Source organism: Hyperolius riggenbachi, chromosome 8 (assembly GCF_040937935.1).
Source record: "Hyperolius riggenbachi isolate aHypRig1 chromosome 8, aHypRig1.pri, whole genome shotgun sequence".
Classification (NCBI taxonomy): Eukaryota; Metazoa; Chordata; class Amphibia; order Anura; family Hyperoliidae; genus Hyperolius; species Hyperolius riggenbachi.
The window spans coordinates 110,347,349-110,373,492 of NC_090653.1; the positions used below are offsets into that span (position 1 = coordinate 110,347,349).

General features: G+C 43.1%; 1 protein-coding gene across 8 annotated transcripts in view; it reads right to left on the reverse strand.

The window, feature by feature from the left end:
• The window catches only part of ATP11C (ATPase phospholipid transporting 11C), a 293,155-nt gene that overhangs the window by 166,765 nt on the left and 100,246 nt on the right, over positions 1-26,144 (reverse strand). For all 8 annotated transcript variants that reach the window (XM_068251002.1, XM_068251001.1, XM_068251005.1 and 5 more), the window contains exons 3-5: positions 17,141-17,230; positions 8,575-8,655; positions 790-897 (exon numbers count right to left, since the gene is read on the reverse strand). In XM_068251002.1, coding sequence (XP_068107103.1) covers positions 790-897; positions 8,575-8,655; positions 17,141-17,230 — 279 coding nt within the window. The remainder of the gene's footprint in view (positions 1-789; positions 898-8,574; positions 8,656-17,140; positions 17,231-26,144) is intronic.

The window sequence follows — 26,144 nt, forward strand, 5'->3', positions numbered from 1 at the left end:
GGAACGTTACACAGAATGGTGGAATTTATTATACATACATTTGACACAGGGTAAGATGCACTATAAATTGTTTTAAGCTCTATCAAAGTAAGTAGTAAAAATCAGCCGGAGATTTGACAAGTCCAACTCCACATGGAGGAGTCTCCTTTTTTCCCTTTACGCTTTACAAAACCACTCCCTGGAAAGAACTTTACAACGGATCCAATGTGCAACCCACTGTATCCATGTAATGGTGGTGTCCAGAAAATTGATACATTTCATAGATACGATTCTATCAGATGCCTGGAAAAGCCATGCAGCGTAAGGATTTTGTGTTCTGCCATCACTATGGACACAACAGACCTATTTAAAATGAATACTACAGATGGACAGCGCAGGATTTGCCAACAAGTCAGTTCTTCCATCAGTGTGCTTTGCGGGAACCCATTTGTTTTTGCCCTGAGTGTGAACCCCGCCTTTTGTGTGAAAAAGTGAAATGGTCACTATAATGACCACTTCTAAATTGCAGTCAACTTTTAATATACAATGAAACTGCCATAGAATATTGCAATGGGTGGAACAGATACTTCACACTGGCAGCTTTGTAACTAAAATAAATGCAGATCTATGAAACATGCATCCATGTCTACACATTCAACATACAAACAGGCAGGCCTGGCCAATCAGAACTGTCAAAAAACATCAGTTAAATCTATATATAAAAAAAAAAAAAAAAAAAAAAAAAAAAAAAAAAAAAATCACAATGGGCTATGAACGGCTAATGTTTATCACAATTTTTATGTTTAGTACCTTGATTTTTTCACTTTCATTTTTGACTCGTTTAGAATTCTCAATGATATACACAGGAGTCTTGTTAACCTCCCTATCTGCCCGATGTCTTAACCAGTCTTCATAACCCTGAGGGGAAAAAGAAGTAATTAAGTAATCAGAGGAGTAACGTTGACAAGCGCAATACAGATATGAGAATAGCCAAAACATAATATCCAATAATTGTATCTAGGACTGGACACTCCACCTCACAGATTCAAGAAATACGGCCACTGCCATGGCAGAAAACATTTCTGTAGCATCATAACCAGTCATGTTTCTGGCCACAAAACTAGTCCTATTTCTAGCAAGTAGTGGGCTCCTGGTAACCTCTGCATGGGAGGGAGGGAGGGGGACAGTTAAACAGCAAAAGTATACAGTGTTCTTAAAGAGAAACTCCGACCAAGAATTGAACTTTATCCCAATCAGTAGCTGATACCCACTTTTACATGAAAAATATAATGATTTTCACAAACAGACCATCAGGGGGCGCTGTATGACTGATTTTGTGCTGAAACCCCTCCCAGAAGAGGCTCTGGTACCGTACGGTACTCTGGGCAAACTGCCACAATGTAACAATGACACACACAGGAAATGGCTGTTTATAGCTGTCTGTTAAAGCCAGAACAGCTACATAATCTGCCCACAGTAACAATGTCACCATGTAATACATGTCAGAATGTGAATCTGGGAGAGGAAAGATTTTACAATGAGCAAACTCTGACTAAATCATGTATACATAATTATTGTAAAAATTAAGCACCTTTTTATATTAAATTATTTTCACTGGAGTTCCTCTTTAACAGGTTCCTTTTCACCAGTAAAATCACACCTGTTTCAATGTTTAAAGTGTCTCAGTGCGTTTTGTTTTCACTTATTTTATTTAGAAACACTGAGTTTTTCTATCTGTCACTGCTAAACAGATTGTATTGCTAGTCCTGTTTCTTACTTGCATCCAGAATGTGGCTCTGATAAAGTGGGTGTCTTGTCATTAGGATGGTGAGCATGGGGTGCTGAAACTTCTAACTTTAGGAATCCTCCATGGCCCCTAACCATTCTCCCAAGCCACCTGTTTCCCTAGCCTTATAAACCTCATCCCCAGCCATGTGCATAAGGCTGACTAAAATCCCTCCCTTAATACTACCTTCCTGATTAGCCTAACCATACCCATCTTCCACTCTTGTGCCTATCCTTAAAGGACACCTGTAGTGGGAAGAATATGGAGGTCGCCATATTTATTTCCTCTTAAACAACACCGTTTGCCCAGCAGTCCTGCTGATACATTTGGCTGCAGTAGCGTCTGAATCCCACTAGAAACAAGCATGCAGCTAATCTTGTCAGATCTAACAATGTCAGAAACACCTGATCTGCTGCATGCTTGTTCAGGGTCTATAGCCAAAAGTATTCAAGGCAGAGGATCAGCAGGACAGCCAGGCAACTGGTATTGCTGAAATGGAAATTAATATGGCAGCCTCATTATCCCTCTCACTTCAGTTGTCCTTTAACCTCCTCCTTTATCTAACCTATGTCAAGATGTATCTTAACCCTTACAGATGAACCTGAGCCAACAATTATCTACCTCTAGCAGAAGTTCAAATTCCTCAATTCCTAAACATATTAGAGATAACGATTGACTGAGGAAATTACAATATTTTTAATAAGCACCGACGGATAACTAGCACAAAAATGAATAGTGTCACTCCAGTGCCTGAATCGGTTAGGATAATACCAATGCATTACAGATACACCGACACATCCAGGCCACAGCAGTTTAGAGCAGTGATACTCAGATCAATCTTCTTCCACTCCACAAATACTTCTTTAACAATATTTATTATTAAAAGTTTAGCTGTTTTTTACATTTTTTTACATTGAAGAGGCCGAGTTTCATTGCCAAAACTTGAGAAATATGCAGTAAATATGTGGTCTCCACTAGTGGCAAGGACTGGGCTGAGGCAAGAAGACCAACTTTACATCAGATAAAGTTGGAAGTGACTCAATGAAATTTACTCCAACCTGAATTATTGCAAATACCTCCTGTTTTAAGAAAGCAAACTTTTGTTTTGCATAGCATTTTAGGAAGAGGGTTTTTTGGTCCATCGTAGCCTCTTACACACTCCTAGGTGTTCTGGTTCACCATGAGCTTGCTGGGTAGTCTATAACTCTGGGTGTTTCAAGTCCTACTCCATAATGCCACATTAATCCATGCTGTGCACTGACAAATATCAACCAATCCGAAACAGCCTGTATGCATGCATGTTGGATTAGCATGGCTCTGAGTCCGTAATAACAATTTGCCACTTTGTTTCCTTGGCGCTGATACACAAATGCAAACTTTTTTATCTGTAATAAGCTGACACATCACATTCCAGTGGATCTGGAGGTGTGTTTATCTCACAGGGACAACAATGGGTGATTTGCGCATTTCAGCAATGATCCACTGGGAGATGTCTCGGAGATAACTCAAAACAGAAAGTATTTGCAATAATTCAGGTTGAAGAAAGCAAACTTTTGTCTTCCAAATTCTATATAGTGACAAACCCATTTGCATGTTTATACTTTTTTTTTTTTTGCAAGTTAGTTAGCCTATATATATTTTCTCACAACATTTCATCTAGCCAAGATTCAAACTCGCTACTTATTGCATTCTTCATTCTATTTATGCTATTTTCCAGGCCCATTTTATGTCTTGAGTTTTCAGGTGCCGTCCTGCACCTGCACTGAATGTGTTTTTGTCTTGTGCAGGGGCGTAGCAATAGGGGGTGCAGAGGTTGCGACCGTATCAGGGCCCTTGGGCCAGAGGGGCCCCGAAGGGCCCTCCCTCAACTTCAGTATTAGCTTTCTATTGGTCCTGCGCTCATAATAATCACTTGTATAGATACTTTGAATAGTGGTAATCACTAACAAGCTGTTCCCCATTCCCTTCTTGTACCTCTGACACTGTAGTTGATATTGGCAGGTTTTGGAGCGCCGTATCAATTGTAAAATATATAGTGTTTGGAGGGCCCCATTGTAAAACTTGCATCGGGGCCCAAAGCTCCTTAGCTACGCCACTGGTCTTGTGCCTAACCTACCTAGACTCCTTACAACTGCAAAAGACATTACAACAAACTCTCAAATGGTAACTCCAAGGCTGTGGCACATATGCTATTCACCTTTTCTCCTAAGTTTTCTCCTAGGTGATCATTTTACAACTTCTCTTTAAAATGACCTTTCAGCATTTTGCAAGTGAAAAAGTATCAAAAGTAGTAGAAAAAGTACAATCAAAATAATTTTGTGTTTTTTCTTGCTTGCTGGACATACAAAAGGCATTATATTTACAAAATGTAAAAATATCAACAAGGAGAAAACTAAGGAGAAAGCATTGCATACGTCCAAAACCAGACTGAGCCCCTAAACAATGATCCTGGTCTGTTAAAATCCTTCCTGTCTGGTAGCTCAGTGAAGGTATGTATAGCTTCCCACTATTCCAGCACAACCTTACTGACTTATGATAAAGTCCCACTGGTTTCAGGCTGCATACTACAACTAGGAAACACAATACATACTACTGAATAGGTGATAGACTGATGATACACAACTGAATCTTTCCTTCAAGCCAAGTCTACAGGACCCATCAACACTTGTCTGAAGGAACTTCAAAACTAGATTGACAACAGTTGGTGAGGCTAAACCGGGGTGGCCCACATATAATGGATACATTACAAAATTCAGCTCATTTCAAGCTATTATGGGAGATACATTCAAGAGCAGAGACTCTGTGCATAACTCAGGGTGATGCCTGATAGAAAGTTACCACTCCGACAGCGGGTATCACCTGTTCTCAAATCCTTATTATTCTATCTGAGGTTCATAGCAAAAGCTACATTTGTCATCTCACCTAAGCCAATTCATGCATTTGTAACATGCTGCTTGGATTACTGTAATATCCTATTTATAGGGTCACCAGAAAAAGATCTGATCCCCCTAGCGTAATTGTAGAATGCCACAGCCAGATTCCTATCAAACCCTCTCTGCTGTTCAAAAAGCTACTTATTTCTGCAAGTTTCCACCAGTTTCAAATTCAAGTCAGAATTTTACAATGAGTCTGCTGATTTTCAAAGCTATGAAAAGCCAGATTCCCAGACAGCTATAGGAAATAGTGCAGTCATACATCCCTATTCGCTCTGAAAACAAATCTATCTTAAAGAGGAACTCCAGTGAAAATAACAATAAAAAAAGTAAATCATTTATACATAATTATTGTAAAAATGAAGCAGTCAGTGTTTTCCCATTGTAAAATCTTTCCTCTCCAATTTACATCCTGACATTTACCACATGGTGACATTTTTACTGCTGGTAGGTGATGTCAGTGGAAGGAGATGCTGCTTGCTTTTTTTGGCAGTTGGACCCAGCTGTAAACAGCTGTTATTATGCAATGAGGTTCACAGACAGGAAACTGTTAGGATCATGGTCCTGACATCACACTGTGGGAGGGGTTTCACCATTTCACCACACTGTCAGCCATACAGAGCCCCCTGATGATCCATTTGAGAAAAACAAAAGATTTCTTATGGGAAAGGGGGCATCGACTACTGATTGGGATGAAGTTCAATTCTTGGTCACGGTTTCTCTTTAAGCTAAATACTCACCCCCGATGGAGGAAGATAGATCAAGCATCATCCACCTGATGAGTGTTCCACGATCCATCTTCCGGTCGGTGGGTACACGAGACAACAGGGTATGAACGGGAATTCAAGCAATCGCGTTACTTTGTGTGGAGTTGCCAGGGAGCTTAAAGATCCGATGGCATGATCCTCCGTCACGGCAGTTATCGCCACCAAACATCGTTCGCGCCATTGTGCACCTGTACTGACGCCATAACTCACAGAAACTATAGCTGCCAAACTCAAAAATCACTGGTCGTCTGAAAGATCATCAGGAAAATCGCATACTGAGTACAGGATTTTAGAGGACAACTGAAGTGAGAGGGATTTGGAGGCTGCCATATTTATTTCATTTTAAACAATACCACTTGCCTGGCACCCTGTTGATCGCTCATGCATTAGAAGTGTCTGAATCACACACCTGAAACAAGCATGTGGCAAATCCAATCAAACTTTAGTCAAACATCTGCATGCTTGTTCAGGGTCTATAGCTAAAAGCATTGGAAACAGGATCAGCAGGACAGCCAGACAATGTGCATTGTTTAAAAAGTAAATACATGTAGCAGCCTCCATATCCTTCTCATCTCAGGTATCCTTTAACCCTCTGGGGGATAATCCCGAGCTGAGCTCGGGGTAAGCCGCCACAGAGGATTTCTCAGGCCCTGGTGGGCCGATTTGCATAATTTTTTTTTGTTGCACGCAGCTAGCACTTTGCTAGCTGCGTGTATATGTTACGGCCAAAACCAGAAATTGGCCAATTCTAGAATTGGCCGGCCGTTTCTAGAACTGGCCGATTTGACGTCGGCCAAAGTCCAAAATGCTGGAAATTTCTGACATTGGCCGGCCAGTTCTAGAACCGGCCAAAGTCAGTCGGCCAAAGTCCAAAATTGAAAATGCACAAATTTCAGATCATTAAAGGAAACCTGTGACGTCTTTTTTTTTTTTCACTTCTGCCACAACCCCTGCAGCCACCCTGTGCCTGCAACGGTACTTAAGGATCCTCCGGTCCACTGCTGCAGCTCAATTTCACTTTTGCCAACTTGTAAGTCGACAGCCACTCCGCCTGCGCGGCCCTGGCCACGTGCGTCCTTGTTCACACTCTCGTCGTCGGAAGAGTCCTGCACAGGATTTTTACTGCACCTGTGAAGCACGGGAGCGTGAACGAGGACGCATGCGTCCAGGATGACACAGGCGCAGTGGCCAGCGACTGAAGAAAGCGAAACTGAGCCGCAGTGGGGGACCAGAGAATCAGAGTACAGGCGTGGGTACAGGGTGGCTGCAGGCCATCCCCCCCCCCCCCCCACTCTCCGTGTCCACCCCTCTTTTTTGTTTCTCCCCACCCCATGTGTCACCTCTGCCCCTCCATTGTCAGTGTTACCAACCTCCCGCCCCCCCCCCCCCCTTTTTATTAGATTTCATTGACCCCGTGCCTCACCTCTGTTCCCTCGGGTCCTGAGGAGGTGGTGGAAGGTGGGGGACAAAGCAGCTGGCCGCATGGGTACTTGCAAGAGAGCGGCAGCAGAATGAAAGAAAGGCGCCCTGGGTCCTTTCAGGCCGCTCTCAGAATCAGCTGGCGGCGGGCAGAGCTGAGCGGGACTTTGCAGCTGAATCAGCTGACAGCGGCAGGAGAGTGGCAGAATGAGAGAGAGGAAGAGGAAGCCCGGGTCCTTTCAGGCTGCTCTCAATCTTGCCTGGCAGCAGAGCTGAGCAGCATCGGAGAGCGCACTAACTGAGCGGGACTTGCTGAGACTGTGCGTGTCGGAACACCCGGCAGCAGGGAGAGGAGAGCAGCTGGCGGCGGGGAGTGAAACTTCGGGACTTGGCCGGCCACGCTAAGTCACAACGCGTTCTGGCCGGCCAAAGTCCGCAATTCATCCCCATTTTGTATATTGGCCGAATCAGCCGGCCACTTCGCATTGTGACCGGCCAGAACCCGAAGTGGCCAGACTTCGGGTTCTGGCCGTAACATATACACCATTCAGTTTAAGTTCCCTTAAGAGAAAAGCGCTTGAAAATGATTATTTCCTTGTGGCAACCAAGTGACTGCTTGGACACCTAGCTTTATTTTCAGTAGCTGATTAAATGATTATTGAAGCTTTCATTTCAAATCCCACATTTTCAGCCCAACAACTGTCACTTCTGCTATATTCTGCTATCATTCCAGCTGCCGCAAGACTATAAATGTAATCCCCATGTGCTAGTTATCATGTCACTGGCAGAACTCAATTTACTACTTAGAATGGTTGTTGTCTTCTTATGAACAAATGAGTTATTGTTACAGCCAATCCGGGAAATTTGGGCACCCACCATCGGCGTAATAAGCACCACCGTAGGTGCCCATTTATATATAGCATATAAGGGAAAATTTGGGTGGCCTCTGTGCCTGAAAATTACATTTTTTTCCAATTTTTTGGCAGGGGAGGGGTAGGACACATACAAACACCAGTTACGGTTAGCCATGTGGTGAATGCTTAAGGTTTGCTGTGGGGGGGGGGGGGTTTAAGGTTAACCGTGTGTGTGTGTGGGGGGGGTGAGGATGGGTCTGCCCCACTCTCTGGAAATCGCTACTACCAGCCATCAGACACGCCCCCACCTTTAATACCTTCAAACAAGCCCTCAAGACTCACCTTTTCATGCTTGCCTACCCCCCAGCATCAGTACCATAATACGTTCTGCTGGGCACCCTCGACAGATGCACCTATTGTCTATACCCCCGCCCTTTAGATTGTAAGCCTCTGGCAGTGCCCTCCCCTGAGTGTTTCTAGCTCGATTATGCTATCTCCTCGTCTTCACTCTTGCGAACTAGAATAGACTCTAATTTGACCAAAGACACTGAACTACTGTTATTAAGGAGATTTCCATGGTCATGTTTTCATGTAAGTTCCTTGTATGTCCTACCTATGTTAACCCAATTATCTGTTGTGCAGAGTTGCCTAATATGTTGGTGCTTTATAAATACAATAAATAATAATAAAGTGTTGAATATAGTTAGGAGCCATTTTTCCTGGTGCCATTTTGTCCTTGGCATCCTTTTTGAATGGTTGTGTACAGCCAAGGCAATTACCAAACTGACAGATGACATACAGCATAATGGAGGCCTGTGCCTGGGTAATATCATTACCTGCTTGATAGCTGTGACTGTAATAACAAAGAAAAGAGGAAGGCCACTTGTTACCGGACTTGTTGGCGTATCAACAATTGCCTGCAAGGGAAAGCACAAGAAAAACATGGTTTCAGAGGATTACACAAGCAGAACATCAGAGAAGAAAGAAACGTTATCATGCTTAGGCACAAAACAATTACACACTTCATAGAAAATATGTATTGATGAGTAGAACCATTAATCAGCATTCAAGAGAGCCTTTATATTAAAGCGGACTTGAACTCTGAATGTCCTCTCTGCTCTAAAAGATACACAACAGCATAATAAATAATAATATAAAATAAACAGCTGTATCATACCATAGAATATGATGGAGCTTTATAAACTGAAACTCTCTAAATACATACAGGGTGCAATTCTCTCTGTTCTCCTTCTGTCCTGTGCAAGAGTTCAGGTCCACTTTAATTCATTTTCAAGAGATTCTATATTTTTTAACAATTAATATATTAAAAATGATTAACAAAGTAGGAAATAGCATCCCCACTACAATAGAATCTCGTTAAGGTAAACTGCAAGGAACCGGGAAAAGTAGTTTACTTTATCAGAATTGGTCATACATTGTACTGTATATTTATACAGACAGTTGCTGGAACCTGAGGACTGAGTTTACTATAACAAGATTCTACTATAGTCAAACTATACAATGCAACGGTGTCTATTAATTGCACAATCCCCAAACCAATGACTGTACGATTGACTGGATTGGGTAAAGTCAAGAATGTCGATCGATGATGAATGATCATTCTATGAATCGTTCCATTGATCCAACATTTTTTTGTCTTATCAGATTGCTTATTTTCCCCTCAGTTGGTGGGCTCCAACGCAAAGTTTGGATTGAGTGGTCGATCGTTTGGGAAGTTGGATCACTGGGCACCTAAAGATTGATGTTTGGTACAACCAATATTTTCCTGATAGAAACCTAATAAAAAAATATTGACTGTTTGCGACTCCACCTTGCGACTTCAGGAGAAATGTGAACAAATATCTATTGCATCACTGGCCCCAAGTTATGTGAACACGTGATACAGACACACACAAACCGCACACACACACTCACTTAAAGGACACCTGAACTGAGAGGGATATGGTGGCTGCCATATTTATTTCCTTCTAAACAATACCAGTTACCTGGCTGTTCTGCTGATACATTGGCCTGTAGTAGTGTCTGAATCACACAACCAAAACAAGCATGTGGCTTTATCCAGTCATACTTCAGTCAGAAACAACTGATCTGCTGCATGCTTGTTCAAGATCTATGGCTAAAACTGTTAAAGGCAGTGGATCAGCAGGACAGCAAGTAATCTGTACTGTTTAAAAGGAAATAAATATTACAGGCTACATATTCCTCTTAGTTCAGATGTACCGTAACTGAATAAAGAATGGACATGTCCAATCAAGCCTGATTGATAAAACAGCGGAAAACTTACCAATGCAATTTTTTTTCCAAATAGATTTTTATTATATTCATGGTTTAACAAATCGAATGTCTAAACTTTAAGTCCGCTTTTAGGCTCCCTGCACACTGCAAATCCATTTTGCGATTCCGATTCGCAATTCCAATTATCCCTGAATGCAATAAACAGAAAAACGGAGGAAAAACGCAGCATGCAGTAACAAGTAAAAACCAGAATCGGATGTAAAAAACGATTATAAAATCGGAATCGCATGCAGTGTGTAGGGAGCCTCACACTTTCTGTGTCACGTCCCGTCTCCCGAGAGACATGCCGCAGTACCGGTGGTGCAACACGATGCAGTTTCCACAGAAGTGGTAACGCTGACACAGAGATTGTCTTGCATTTATGCACGATGTACGCGTTACAGAAAAAAAAGGAAGTTGCAGGGCATGCTGGGTTGTCCTTTTTTGCTTCTGTACATTAGTTAAATCTGAGGAGAAATAAAGAAGCAAAAAAGGACAACCCAGCATGCCGTGCAACTTCCTTTGTGCGGCAACGTACCAAATAAGAGTCAGAGAAACTGGGGAATGATCATTTATAAACAAGAAAAGTAATAGAGATTTTAACTTTTGGATTGCCTGGTTGGCATTCGTATTACTTGTTTACCAGATAAAAATAAAGAATTGATTTTTGATTTTATGCCCGACAGTTACACTTTTTAACATGTACTTATACACAATACACAGCGCTGATATGCAATCTGCGATATACTCAATGTGCAAATATATACGATAATAGGAGGTGCGCCTTCAATAAAACAATGAATGCACAGTTAACAGGTGCTTCCGTGTTCCTACACCTCCACCACACCCAACAGGTGGGCACTCACCCTTATTCAATGACCCTCAACCAAGGCGTAAAACCATCCAGAAATTTGTTAAAAAGTTAAAAATGCACACTCACATGTTCCACAGCATATACAGGGCATAGAGATTTACTGGGCTCTCCCCCATACGGTGGCCATCCGGCTGGGCTTTTACATCCACGGACGCTTGATATTCAAGTTCCTACACGCCGCGGCCTCCACGCTGTGCGCTCCACTAGTTCCTCATTGGTGTCCCCGCCCGACTAGATTCGTTATATCGACTCATCAGGGGCTCCATCCGTGGATGTAAAAGCCCAGCCGGATGGCCACCGTATGGGGGAGAGCCCAGTAAAACTCTATGCCCTGTATATGCTGTGGAACATGTGAGTGTGCATTTTTAACTTTTTAACAAATTTCTGGATGGTTTTACGCCATGGGAGCCTTGTGCTATTACTTTGAGGTGCAATTCTTGTGAAGAGTATACAGTGGCAGCGAGCAGAGGATCGTTACAGGCTGAGGATCGCCTTTGAGTATCCCGCAGGCGCTTTTTGACCCACTTGGTTGAGGGTCATTGAATAAGGGTGAGTGCCCACCTGTTGGGTGTGGTGGAGGTGTAGGAACACGGAAGCACCTGTTAACTGTGCAGCTTGTGAACACATGAGGACTGTTACTGTGCTGGCCGCACTGTATGGACTCTTTTTTTGTTCATTGTTGTAGGACTGCAATCACAAGTGTAGCGCAGTTCTAGTCAATATAGTTTGCATTCATTGTTTTATTGAACGTGCACCACCTATTATCGTATATATTTGCACATTGAGTATATCGCAGATTGCATATCAGCGCTGTGTATTGTGTATAAGTACATGTTAAAAAGTGTAACTGTCGGGCATAAAATAAAAAATCAATTCTTTATTTTTATCTGGTAAACAAGTAATACGAATGCTAACCAAGCAATCCAAAAGTTAAAATCTTTATTACTTTTCTTGTTTATAAATGATCATTCCCCAGTTTCTCTGACTCTTATTTGGTACGTTGCCGCACAAAGGAAGTTGCACAGCATGCTGGGTTGTCCTTTTTTGCTTCTTTATTTCCCCTCAGATTTTACTAATGTACAGAAGCAAAAAAGGACAACCCAGCATGCCCTGCAACTTCCTTTTTGCGGCAACGTACCAAATAAGAGTCAGGTAAACTGGGGAATGATCATTTATAAACAAGAAAAGTAATAGAGATTTTATCTTTTGGATTGCCTGATTACCATCCTTATTACTTGTTTACCAGATAAAAATAAAGAATTGATTTTTGATTTTATGCTCGACAGTTACACTTTAACAAATGCATGTAATATTGCGGTGCGATGCACTAGGGTAGACTCTTATGCCCGACACAAATCACACCACAAAATATGTGAAAGGAGTCTAAAAAAAGGTCTGCAATGCTTGCCTTCCTTTACACAGCGAGGAATCTGTGGAATTGTAATAAGAGGAATCTCCATAAAGTTTTCAGAATGAACGCTGTAATGTCAGTGCACATAGACCCTTGCAGGAATAGTTCATGTTAATCTGCAGAATAAATCCAACATGGGATGGAACAAGTATGGAGTATGGAGGCGTCTTTGCAGATAAACACTTGTAAATCATTTTGACTGATTATTTTAAATGACAGATTTTTTTTTCTTTAAAACCCAAGAAAAACAATTTCTTAACATCTATCCCATAATCCTACCTAATAAAGTACAAGTGTTCCTGCGTCCCATGTCCGTGTGTCAGTGCTTTTGCGCTACTGCGCATGTCCTGCACTGATACAGCCGTTGGCACAGGGCAGGCTATGGAGGCCTGCCAGCCGGCAGAGAGGGTGGGTGCACGCGGCGGTGACAGACCTAGAGCCAGTTTTTAAACAGCCTTGGGTCTACTAGTGTTCTAGAAAAATACAAGACAAAATACAGAGCATTTAAATTGTGTTTTTCTCCTGCCAGTCTCAAAGCCCCAGAGCTCCAGCAAGTTAATGGCGAAATCCACAGGTGAACATAATTAGGGGGCCTTGCCCAGAGACGCCTTACTGTTTTACGTATTGGCTTGAAAAAGGATTCGAACCCTTGTCCATGGGCTCAAATCCCTCATCAAAGGCAACAACCTTCCCAGTACACTATCCAGCTGACCCATAAAACGTGCAGGCAGGGCAGAGAGGGGTTAACTTTCAAAGCTCAGCCAAATCCCAGTGGGCTATTTGAGTTTCACTGCCATTAAGTTCCTCTTTTAAGTCAGCAGCATGAGCAAGCTGCCAATCAATGAGAACAGGTCAATATTTGGAGCAGAGACAAAGGGGTTTTCCTGAGCTCCTGCTCTGCTTTTCAGCTGACATCAAATAATGGGCTCCTGTGCACCAATAAATAATCCACATTTTACATTACATTCGATCCTATCCGATTACGAGAACAACTGAACAGATCATAAAGGGAAATAAAGAATACTCTAGCACAACTTTTAACACAAAAAGAAAAATCGACAGAACTGGCAGTTTTATTTGATGCTGTAAACAATATGGGAGTCAGCATGTGCTGGGGAGGTTATGTCAATATTATACTGTAAGCAGACTGGCAGCAGAGAATCCAGTTTGTCTCAGTTTGTCTCATGACACCGACGTGTGTTGTAAGGCAAGAAACCCAGCTTCACCTGAGACTGTCAGGCTGCAGGAGATCCAACATGTACTGCACAAACCTACAATGCTATCAGGTCGCTATTGAGTAAAAAGGCTACTGGTGCACTGCTTCTTCTGCACTAAAGGTGTCCATACATCAGACATGTATGAGCAGACCGACCAAGAGATCAGATCTCTCTCTGATTAAATCAGATCGGAGAGAGATCTGTTACTTGTCCATACACCACAGGCTGATTCCAGAATGAAATCTCTTGGGAATCGGCATTGTGACACCGCATCTGCCCCTGTCCCCCCAATGTAAAATGTGCCCTGTGCAATATGCCTTACCTGTTGGTGTCCACCATTGTCCCACGTCCCACGTCAGGACAGAGCGCAGAGCCAGCGGCAGACTAGGGGGGAAATTGCTGGGGGTTCCATGGCTCGTCCCGCTATCACACACAATTTATCGCTATGCACCCGATCCAGCATGTCGGCCCTACAACTTGCAGCATGTCTGTTCGATACATATGCCCAATTTTGGGCATCGGTCAAACATGCTCTTGGCAGCACTGATTTTCATCTGATCTGTTTATAATAATCAAATTGGATGGTAGATCGGCCGCCAAGTCGCCTGATGTATGGCCACCTTAAGGGTGCATACACACATCCAATTTCGATAAGCCAAACAATGACCAACTGTACCACTTCCATGTAGAATCAAGGCCAATAGACTGCAGTGAGTTTCATAGGAGAGCTTTTCAATATCTTTTAACTCCCTATACATTCCTAGTGGATTGGGTCACGCCGAGCTGCTTGGTTACTTTGTTATGTTTGAAGAGTGAGAGTGCAAATATTATGCAAAGGGGATATTTTAGGAGTTTGATATGCTGCTCTTAAAGAAAACCTCTAATCTTAAAAATCTCAACTGGGGGGTACTCAGCTCGGGTGGGTGAAACCTCCGGATCCTAAAGAGGCTTCCCCAGTCCGCCTGTGTCCCACGGCGGTCTCACTGAGCCCCTCCGAACAGCGGCAATGTAAATATTTACCATCCGGCTCCAGCGCAGGCGCAGTATTGGCTCTCCGCCTCGGAGATAGGCGGAGATAGCCGATTGCTGTCAGCATGCTCTACTGCGCAGGTCTACTGTACCTGCGCAGAAGAGCGAACCCAACAGAGATCGGCTATTTCCGCCTATCTCCGAGGCAGAGAGCCATAACAGCGCCCCCGCTGAAGCCAGGGAAGGTAAATTAATCAGTGCTTATCAGGCTTGTCAAGGGAGGATTGCCGGAGACTTCAGGGGAACCAGCACTAGATTGCCTGCAGCTAGAGGGATGGGGAAGCCTCATTGGGACCCTGAGGCTTCCCCCTCCCGAGGTGAGTACCCACCAGGGGAACTTTTTTGTATGTTACAAAGTTTCTTTAACCACTTAACATCTCAGTCGTTTTCAGCTTATGCATCCGAGCAATGTTCACCTCCCATTCATTAGCCTATAACTTTATCACTACTTATCACAATGAACTGATCTATAGCTTGTTTTTTCCGCCACCAATTAGGCTTTCTTTGGGGGGTACATTTTGCTAAGAGCCACTTTACTGTAAATGCATTTTAACAGGAAGAATAAGAAAAAAAAATGAAAAAATTCATTATTTGTCAGTTTTCGGCCATTATAGTTTTAAAATAATACATGCCTCCATAATTAAAACCCACGTATTGTTATTGCCCATTTGTCACTGTTATTTCACCATTTAAACTATGTCCCTATCACAATGTATCGCGACAATATTTTATTTGGAAATAAAAGAGCATTTTTTCCGTTTTGCATACATCACTATTTACAAGCTTATAAAAAAAAATAGAGAGAAATATTTCATCTTTACATAGATATTTAAAAAGTTTAGACCCTTAGGTAAATGTTTATGTGTTTTTGTTTTTTTTATAGTAATGTTTTTTTTGTTTTTTTTTTATTAAACATTTTATGTGGGCATTTTTTGGAGGGTGGGATATAAAAGTGTTTTATTTGGGGAAATATTGGTGTATTGTAATGTTTTTGGGCATTTACTTGTAGATTTACTTTTTGGCCACAAGATGGCAATCTCGATGTTTTTTACATGACGTCACTCTAAGCGTACAATGTACGCTTAGAGGGACACCGCTTCAGAAAGAGCGAAGCTTCCGAGAGAAGCTGTCGCTTTTTCAGCGGGGGAGAGGAATCAATGATCGGGCTCCATAGTCCGATACATTGATTCCGTGGCTACCGACTCAGCGGCCGGGAGTGCGCGTGCACGCGCGCGATCGGCCGCGGGAGCGCGCCTGTCCTCCTTGACGTTTTTATACGTCAAGGAGGACAAAGTGGTTAAGGGCTCTTTCACATCAGACAACGCGAGCAGGTGCAGTTCTCCTGCACGCGTTGTCTGCCTGCAGCGTGTCGTCGGGTATCTGCGGTGCGACGCAATCAGCGGTGGTAGCTGGCAATGAAACCGACGGAAAACGCCGGCTCGCGGGTGCGTTGGAGGAAAAACTGCGCCCGGGTGCGTCTGAACCGCAACGCATCGAAACGCAGCGTCGAGTGTGAAAGGTAAAATGAAAGTCTATGGACTTTCATCTTACCTTGGTTAACGCAAACGGCTGCCGTTTGCGTTAACGCACAAAGTCTGCCCTAATGTGAAAGAGCCCTAAGGACTAAGGGTCGGATTCAACTAGGAGCCGAGGCAGTTTGAAATTTGGAAGGTGTGTAGTGAAGAAGAAAGCGTGGACTGCAATGAGACTGTGTGCACTGCTCTACACCACATTATGTGTGAAACTGAATAGGCTCTAACATTGTAAAAAGCAGCCTAACAATGGGGACGGTACTCCTCCAGGAATCAAACAGTAGCAGTTGTACTTGCATAAAGCTTGCAAGGTGCGGCAAAGCCATAGACAGAATCTCTAATAAATGTATTCAACCTTCTGCATAAACTTTTATACTGGGAATAACACTGGAAAGGTGAGAAAATACACTTCTCTGACATACATAAAATAAGGGAAAAAAAGTCAACAAAATGAGCAACAAGTCTAGCAATATCCTCATGAAACTGTAGTGAAAATAATGTAATTAATAAAATAGCTTTTTAAACTCATTTTTATTCATTTATAAATGATTTAGTCAGTGTTTGCCTATTGTAAAATCTATTCTCTCCGATTTACATTCTGAAATGCATCACAGTTGGCGACATCTTTAGCACTGGCAGGTGCAGCACTGCAGAAGGTTTGTTCCTGAGAATTCCAAAGCCAGTGAATATAACAAATTATCTCCCAGTAGGTTTCAGGAGGAGACTTCCACGTAGTCAAATAGCCAAGCATTACTGGGAGGGTGGGGCTACATACTAATATACAGCAATATACTGTATATAAATCTAGGAAGTGTTTCTGATGTTGAAACCAGGATAATTACAGCAAAAGTGGGTATCCTGAATAAGTGACTGCATTCTACTACACGTCACTACAGGGCCTCTTTAACATAAAAGCATAAATGTGAAAGTTGCATACTACTCTACTCTCAAAGCTCTGCAATAACTGCTCAAAATATATAGTTGCTCAGAACAGAATACAATTTTCTCTTTAATACTAAATAAATATAATTTAAGCAAACTTACCTGAACTAAGAAGATAATAAGAAAATAGAAGTTAGCAATTCTTCTAAACTGCTCAAACAGGTTTTTTGGAATGAAGTTCCACACAGTGTACTGCAAGACAAACGGGGTTGAGATTAAAGACAAGATCTACATTGTTTTTTCAGGTTAATGAATACTTTTAAACAGCAGACAAAACATTTAAAGGGACCCTGAACAGACAATAAAAATGAAATCTGAACTTAGCTGGGGCTTCCTCCAGCCCTCTTTTATGTAAAGTGAATCTTGTAGTATATTATATACAATCATGTGTTATAGATGCCCTTTTTTTTCATGAGGTTAATGTCTGCCTGCTCAACTGAAATTTTCAACTAGGCTTTGCCCACATGACTTGTCCAATAGGCCTGGACTGTCCCCACATGACCTGTCTACCACCCCAGCAATGCTGCATAGAGAAGGGTGTAAAAACCAAAACAGCACAGAAAGCCTATCTATTCTCTAGCATGACGTGTGATGTCCAGCACTGAAATGTGCAGAACAGGTGGGCATAAAGTGAGCTCCGTCACAAGAATTAGAAGGGTTCAATAAGAGGAGGGCAAGGTTAACATTTGTGATGGCTGGATCAACTTAAAGGGCTTGATTCACCAAGCGGTGCAAAGTGTTTGCACGCTGGTGAAAAGGCCCTTATCACGCCTAAACTCACTTTAGGCATGATAAGAAGAAACTCGCGCGAAGTTACCGCGTGTACGCGCGTAAGTGCGCGCGCAGCACCCGACGCTTCGCGCGAAGCTCCCATTAAGCCCTATGGGACTTTGCGCGCGCGCGGCGCGGTAACTTCGCGCGAAGAGCAGGAAAAAGCGGTGATAACTCAGTGGTGAAAAGGTCATCACGCCTAAAGTCTTTTAGGCGTGATAACTGGGTTATCACCGCTTTGTGAATCAAGCCCAAAGAGACACTGAAGCAAAAAAAATGATGATATAATGAATTGGTACAGTAGTAGTACAGATAATTACTAGAAAATTAGTAGCAAAGAATATCTTCTCATATTTTTACTTTCAGTTAGTGTTTTTTTTTTAACCTTGCATCATTCTCTAATATTTGCAGTTTACACACTACTCAGCATTCTAAATGATTTTACAGAGCAGGCCAGTTAACTATTGACTGGTCCTCTGCAGAAGGAAAAACAATACTGTGACTGACAGTTGAGATAACAAGCTTCAGAAGACAGAGCTCTCTGCAACTTTGAAAGTCATGGAGCGCAATGCCTTTTTTGCATAGATAACTGGAGTTTCATAACTCTTCCTGTACTGGAAACAATATTAGACTTATATCTCTGCTCCTAATGTTTTATTTCTTAGCTGTACTACACATACAAATCATATACATTTTTTTTTGCTTCCGTGTCTCTTTAAATTGAAAAAAAAATGTTCTTTAAAAAAACAGAAGTGGTAAAACTGGGTGTTGAAATACAGCATATTTTTCAGATGTAGTCCTAAATGTCAGCAATACATAAAAATGCTTGAAAGTTTTTAAGCCAGCTCTCTAAAAATAAATGTACTTCATTTTGAGCTTTCTAAAAATAAATGCTTTCTGTCTGGAGCTAGGTAAACATTAGATTGTGTGTTGCAAGGGGGTGCTGAAAGGTTGCTGGCTTTGCTTCCTTCCAGATGAAATAGAAAAAAAAAAGTATGGGTGTATGGACCCAATATCTTATGCTGGATACACACGGTGCGTTCGTGCACTCGATTTTCCCGTCGATTCCCGTCGATTCGTTTATTTCCAACATGTCCGATTTGGATTTCGATGGATCGTTAGGTCGATTCGCATGCAAAGTATGCCGAATCGACCTAACGATCCATCGAAATCCAAATCGGACATGTTGGAAATAAACGAATCGACGGGAATCGACGGGAAAATCGAGTGCACGAACGCACCGTGTGTATCCAGCATTAGTATGCGACTGTGCAAATATCAGGTGTTTGTGATTCTTAAACTGTTTTTTCTCTTTGTCAGTAGCTAGGATGGCAGAGGCACAAGTTTTTGTCTCTCCCGGGAAAGTCAGCAAAGGAAAGTCACACTGAGCTGTCTCAAACAGTGGAGGAGAAGTGCCTTTCCTACAGTACTGTCAAAAGCTGGAAAAATTGTTTCAAGATTGGGCCTTTCACAGTTGAAAATGAGCCATGAATTGGGCGCCCTCCATCTCAACTGATCATGCTGTCCACAACAAACTGACTAATGAGAACCAGTGCACGCACGCACGCACGCACGCACGCACGCGCACACACACACACACACACACACACACACCCCCCGCACCAAAAAAGTTCAGCAGAAATGAGTCAAAAAATTCCTACTGTCAACCTAAGGGGTCTTTTTTTTTTGCAGGACAATGCAGCTGTGCATGCGGCCAACATTGTGCCTGCTAAATGAAGCACCCTGGGTATCTAATTTGTCCACCATCCCCTCTACTCACCTGACCTGGCCCCTTCAAACTATTATCTGAAGAACGTGAAGAAATACCTGTAGGGGCAACGTTTTGGGTAAATTTGACATCAAACATGCTGCTGAGGCCAAACCAAAGGACTTTTATTTCGATGGTCTGGAAAAGCTGCAACTACAGTACTATGCAGTATCAAGTGCATCCATCTCAGGTGGGAATAAGTAGAATAACTCTGGGCAAAGCCAAAAAATTATCAGCATCCACTCATATTTTACTAGTAAAAATGGCTTTGAAGTGGACCTGAACGCTTGCACATGTAAGTAGGGGACCAGAGAGAAATGCACACTGTATGTATTTAGAGAGTTTAGCCTCTCTAATTCCTCCCATCTGTGACTAATCACAAGCTGTAATTTGATCTCAGCTGAGTCAGCTGGCTGCCACGGCAGAGCAGTTAATTGGTAAACACAGTATGCTAACAACCTCTTCAGCTGTGTCAGCTCAGGAAACTCCTGCCACGAGATGCTATTTTGTAAACACAGGATAGTAACTCTATGGGCCTGTACACTGCTGCGCTTTTAAAACTGCATGTGTTTTTTTTAATCGCAAGGTCTTTTGAAAAATCATGAAAATCATGAAAACCTGTACACACACTGGTGCGATGCGATTTTTCTATTTTTACGAAGGCTTTGCGTTTTTAAAAAAATTGCATGCGATTTTAAAAACGCAGCACAAGCACAGCAGTGTGTACAGGCCCTATGCCTGGTTCCATGAAAGCAGGAAGTAGACACACTGCAGATTTATTGCAGGATTTCTATCAGCTGTAATAAAGAAATGTGTTTCTTTGAGGGCACATTAACAGTGGGACGTTGTGTTTTAATGCATCGTTAAAGTCGCAACGCACCAGCGTTTAGATGCAACGCACTGCAAGCAGTGAGTTATCAAAATGCAACATTTTGCAACGCGACGTTAACGTCGCACTGTGAACGCCCCATAGGAATATCATTGCAGTGTGGTAAGCTGGGTTATAAGACTTTATAACCCAGCTCCATAACGTGACTCTATGAATGCAACCTAAAGGTTAGTATGTTGTTGCTTAGCTTTTAGAGCAGAAAGGAAGTTCTGATTTCAGGTCCGCTTTAAATGTTACTGAAAAGCCAAGATAGGAGGCTTTAAAGGGCTTGTAGAAATGGTCAGTTCATCTGCGAATGAAACACTTTGTGTTTTCCTGTAGTTTTTTCTAATCTGTTCCATCTGAGTTTTCCGGTTATAGTGGCACATGCAGCATGGATGTGGTGTGATGTGGTGTGAATGTCATGTGCTCACATATGGAATTTGCACAGCTTCTATGTGTATAATCTATGCACAAGTCTTCCCTGTGACACAGCAGATGTGAGAGTCATCCTGACCAGTAGCAGAAGTACATGGAATATGACAGATGCCACATTTTCTCCACCATCTTCCTCATCCATGGCAATCCTAGAAAGCTGATGGGCTATTCAGGCTGCTTTAATGCTAGACAGCACTTTCCATCTACAGAATACATCATTTCCCACGCCGTCACATAGGTCCGCTCTAGTTTTAGAATAAATTCATTTGCTTTCAGTTCTAGAAAGGCAGCGATAAAATCAGAACATTTCCCAAGCAGTGTGCTGCTTAAGATTATTCCTGGAGAGCCTGCAGTAAGGGCCCATTTTGGCAAACCGATCAAACGCTAGTGCTTTTTAAAAGCGCTAGTGTAATGAAACCCTTTGGGACCATTCTTACTTAGGCGATTTGCGCGATTCGCCGCAAATCGCCCAAAAACGTGAAACGCGAACGTGTCGCCTGCACCATTTTCAGGCCAATTCCCAGCGATCGCTCTTCAGTGCTATAGAAGTGCTAAACGCGATCAAGGCAAAATCGCCGCGGTGTTCAGTGATTTTTTCCATGTGAAATCGTGAAAAAAAAATCACTCCTAAGTGTGAATGGGGCCTAAAAGCTGAAAACAAACCTACACACGGTTTAACAGAAACAAGCTGGTGGAAAAGGCTATGTTCAACACAGTCCCGAGTCTGGTCCTTACAATGGACCTAAACTCTTGCACAGGACCGAAGGAAACCATAGAGAAATGCATCCTGTATGTATTTAGAGCATAGGTGTCGAACTCCAGGCCTGGAGGGCCAGATCTATGCCAGTGTTTAGGATGGACTGAGAAAGAGAGGAATGTGTTCTACCTGATGGACCACTCCTTTCCTGATTCAGACCCATCAATTCATTTGAGCGGTGTCAAAAATGTGTGAGGACTTCAGCCCTCGCAGGACCGGTTTGACATCCTTGATTTAGAGAGTTTAGCCTGTCTGATTCCCCCCTATGCCTGCTATGTCAGCTGGCTGCCTCCGCAGAGCAGCTAATCTGTAAACAAAGGATGTTAACCCTGTATCTGCTTTCATGAAATCAGGAAGTAGACACTGAAGATTTCTTGCAGGATTTGTATCAGCTGTTATAAAGAGGTTTTTCTTTTAAGGTTATTAAGCTGTTGCTTATCTTTTAGAGCAGAGAGGAAGATCTGAGTTCAGGTCCACTTTAAAAGTGCACCTGTCCCAAGACTGAGTGTTGCTAGGAACTTGGACGAAAAAAATATTCTAGTCTTCAAGCTTTACCATTGATTATCTTTCTATTATGCAATAATGATAAAAATAAGCAAGCCCATAAGTCCTCTGTAAATGCACTTAAAGGGAACCCTGAGGTGAGAGATTTATGTAGGTAGACATTTATTCCCCCTTAAACCAGTGCATGTTGCCTAGCCATCCAGCAGGTCCTCTGCCTCTGATACTTTTAGCCATAGACTCAGAACAAGCATGCAGATCAGATGTTTCTACAAAAAAAAATCTGACAAGATTAGCTGCATGTTTGCTTCTATGAAAGCAGGAAGAAGCCACACAGCAGATTTATTGCAGGACTTCTGTAAGATGTAACGAAGAAATGTTTTTCTTTAAAGGTTATTATGCTGCTGCTCCTCTTAGAGCAGACAGGTAGTTCTGAGTTCAGGTCCGCTTTAAAAGGGAATAAATATGGCGCCTCAATAGGTCTCTCACCCCAGATTCCTTTTAATGATACCAGAACTTAAAATCTCACATTTCCTTTTTTCAAAATCTGTGTAAGGTAGTGTAGCAGCACCCTCTATGGATTAAGCGTTTCGATGTGCCTGGCTAGTAGTCCAGCAGCCCTCTGGAACGATCAGCAAGTAGATAAGGGAACAGCCGGCACCATCAGTAGTAAAATTTCTGCTCTTTTATTGCATATGAGACTCCAGCAATAATAGCAACGTTTCAGGGTAGCAAACCCCTTTGTCAAGCTTACTGGAGATCAAAGTACATTCTGGCAAATAACAGACATCTTTAAATAGTACACATGGTTGACAGCATCCAATAGAATTCAAAGTAATCAGCCCCAATCATGATGGTCCTATGCTAGTGGACCTGATGGGGAACTTACATGCAGCTGCCACGATAGGTTGCCTGAGCATGAAACCACCCACCTGTTGTATTCCCCACTGCCTGGCCAGTCACCGTCCCCCTTTGGTCCGCCGGAACTCACTGTGGGTACCGCCCTGCACGCCCAGCGTTGCCGGCGGATTCCCTATGTGGATACACGCAGTGGGCGGAGCCAATGCTCCGTCCCAGCGTGTCTCGGCGGACTCTATGGAGACGTCAGCGGCTCTCAGCCGCCGACGTCACCAGTTGTATTCTGGGGGAACGGCGCCGCCAGCCAATCAGGAACCTCCCATCTCCTGGCAACTCCTAGCAGCGTGGCTTTCGCCTGGCAACCATGGTAAACATGTAGCCAGTGCGGCGCCACCATAGTATCAATACACTACATAGGCATACCATGATTAATCATAATATCACAAACTTCAATCTTAACGCAGAGAAAAGGCATCGAGGCAGGAGAAGAGCATAGCAGAGGGGAAAGAAAAAGGAAAGGGAAAGAGTTTAAAAGTAGTAGACAGCAGCTAGAAAAGGGGGGGGGGGGAGGGGGAAAGGACTCAGCTTGAGTATACACAAGACATAGAGAGTTGGTAATATCTCACAGAGCCAATACATAGTAGTCAATTGTTCCCAAGGGCCACCAAGTTTATAAATAATGATCGGACACACAGGATACATGAAGGCTGGACACAATGGAGCCTGCCAGAGGAAAGTAAAAATACAAATAAAATAAAAGTGTCACTAGGCACCTATAGAAAGGGCAATAAATCAAGTTCCCTATTAAGTCCTCTTGGCTCCATTGTGTCCAGCCTCTTGATCCAATAGGCCTCCCTCCAGAGTAGTTTTTTAATACGGTCACCTCCTCTCCTGAGAGGCTCCACCCTCTCAATGACCATAAATCTGAGCTGACTAACATGGTGACCCATCTCTACAAAGTGATAGGCCACCGCCTGGTCCATGAGCTTTTCTCTAATTGCATGTTTGTGGGATGAGATACGTTTTTTAAGTTTTTGTGTGGTCTGGCCAATGTAAAGCAACCCGCATGGACATTTTAAGGCATAGACTACATAATCAGAGTCACAAGTGTGCCAGCCCCTAATCATAATTTTAGTACCCTGATGGGGATGGGACAATGATGGGCCCTTAATGACCGAGGAACAGTGTACACAATTGAGACAGGGATATGTCCCTCTCCTTTGTGTTTGTGTTGTATGACTATCAACTTTTGTATCTGCATGCACCAGGCAATCTCTTAATGTGGGAGGTCTTTTGTAAGATATGAGGGGAGGGTTCCTAAAGTGTTCAATCTCAGGGAAGCTATCAGATAATAGGTGCCAATGGCGCTTAATGATTTTAGATATACCCAAGCTGTGTGTATTGAATCTGGTCACAAAAGGAATGCGATTTTGAATCTGTTGCCTATTTCTCTGTCCCCCACTATGTGTCTCTACTCTAGCCCGTGCCCTCTGCATCAGGGTACTAAAATTATGATTAGGGGCTGGCACACTTGTGACTCTGATTATGTAGTCTATGCCTTAAAATGTCCATGCGGGTTGCTTTACATTGGCCAGACCACACAAAAACTTAAAAAACGTATCTCATCCCACAAACATGCAATTAGAGAAAAGCTCATGGACCAGGCGGTGGCCTATCACTTTGTAGAGATGGGTCACCATGTTAGTCAGCTCAGATTTATGGTCATTGAGAGGGTGGAGCCTCTCAGGAGAGGAGGTGACCGTATTAAAAAACTACTCTGGAGGGAGGCCTATTGGATCAAGAGGCTGGACACAATGGAGCCAAGAGGACTTAATAGGGAACTTGATTTATTGCCCTTTCTATAGGTGCCTAGTGACACTTTTATTTTATTTGTATTTTTACTTTCCTCTGGCAGGCTCCATTGTGTCCAGCCTTCATGTATCCTGTGTGTCCGATCATTATTTATAAACTTGGTGGCCCTTGGGAACAATTGACTACTATGTATTGGCTCTGTGAGATATTACCAACTCTCTATGTCTTGTGTATACTCAAGCTGAGTCCTTTCCCCCTCCCCCCCCCCCTTTTCTAGCTGCTGTCTACTACTTTTAAACTCTTTCCCTTTCCTTTTTCTTTCCCCTCTGCTATGCTCTTCTCCTGCCTCGATGCCTTTTCTCTGCGTTAAGATTGAAGTTTGTGATATTATGATTAATCATGGTATGCCTATGTAGTGTATTGATACTATGGTGGCGCCGCACTGGCTACATGTTTACCATGGTTGCCAGGCGAAAGCCACGCTGCTAGGAGTTGCCAGGAGATGGGAGGTTCCTGATTGGCTGGCGGCGCCGTTCCCCCAGGATACAACTGGTGACGTCGGCGGCTGAGAGCCGCTGACGTCTCCATAGAGTCCGCCGAGACACGCTGGGACGGAGCATTGGCTCCGCCCACTGCGTGTATCCACATAGGGAATCCGCCGGCAACGCTGGGCGTGCAGGGCGGTACCCACAGTGAGTTCCGGCGGACCAAAGGGGGACGGTGACTGGCCAGGCAGTGGGGAATACAACAGGTGGGTGGTTTCATGCTCAGGCAACCTATCGTGGCAGCTGCATGTAAGTTCCCCATCAGGTCCACTAGCATAGGACCATCATGATTGGGGCTGATTACTTTGAATTCTATTGGATGCTGTCAACCATGTGTACTATTTAAAGATGTCTGTTATTTGCCAGAATGTACTTTGATCTCCAGTAAGCTTGACAAAGGGGTTTGCTACCCTGAAACGTTGCTATTATTGCTGGAGTCTCATATGCAATAAAAGAGCAGAAATTTTACTACTGATGGTGCCGGCTGTTCCCTTATCTACTTTTTTCAAAATCTAGAACAGAGCAGTCACAGAAGCCCAGCACCATTCTTCCAGTAACCAGGTCTGCCAGGGGAGGTTCAGCAGCCTGGAAGCCCAGGACAAACCCCTCCCGTCAGCCCCTACAAGACCCTAGTCACTAGCCAGGAGCCCTGTCCTCGTAACAGAAGATTAGCTATGTGGGATTACACTAAAAGCCAGCTTCCACATTTTCTAGCACTTTAAACGGCCAAGCCATGCCAGTAAGTCACTGTAACCAATGACACTACATGAATAAGGCTGTAAATCATA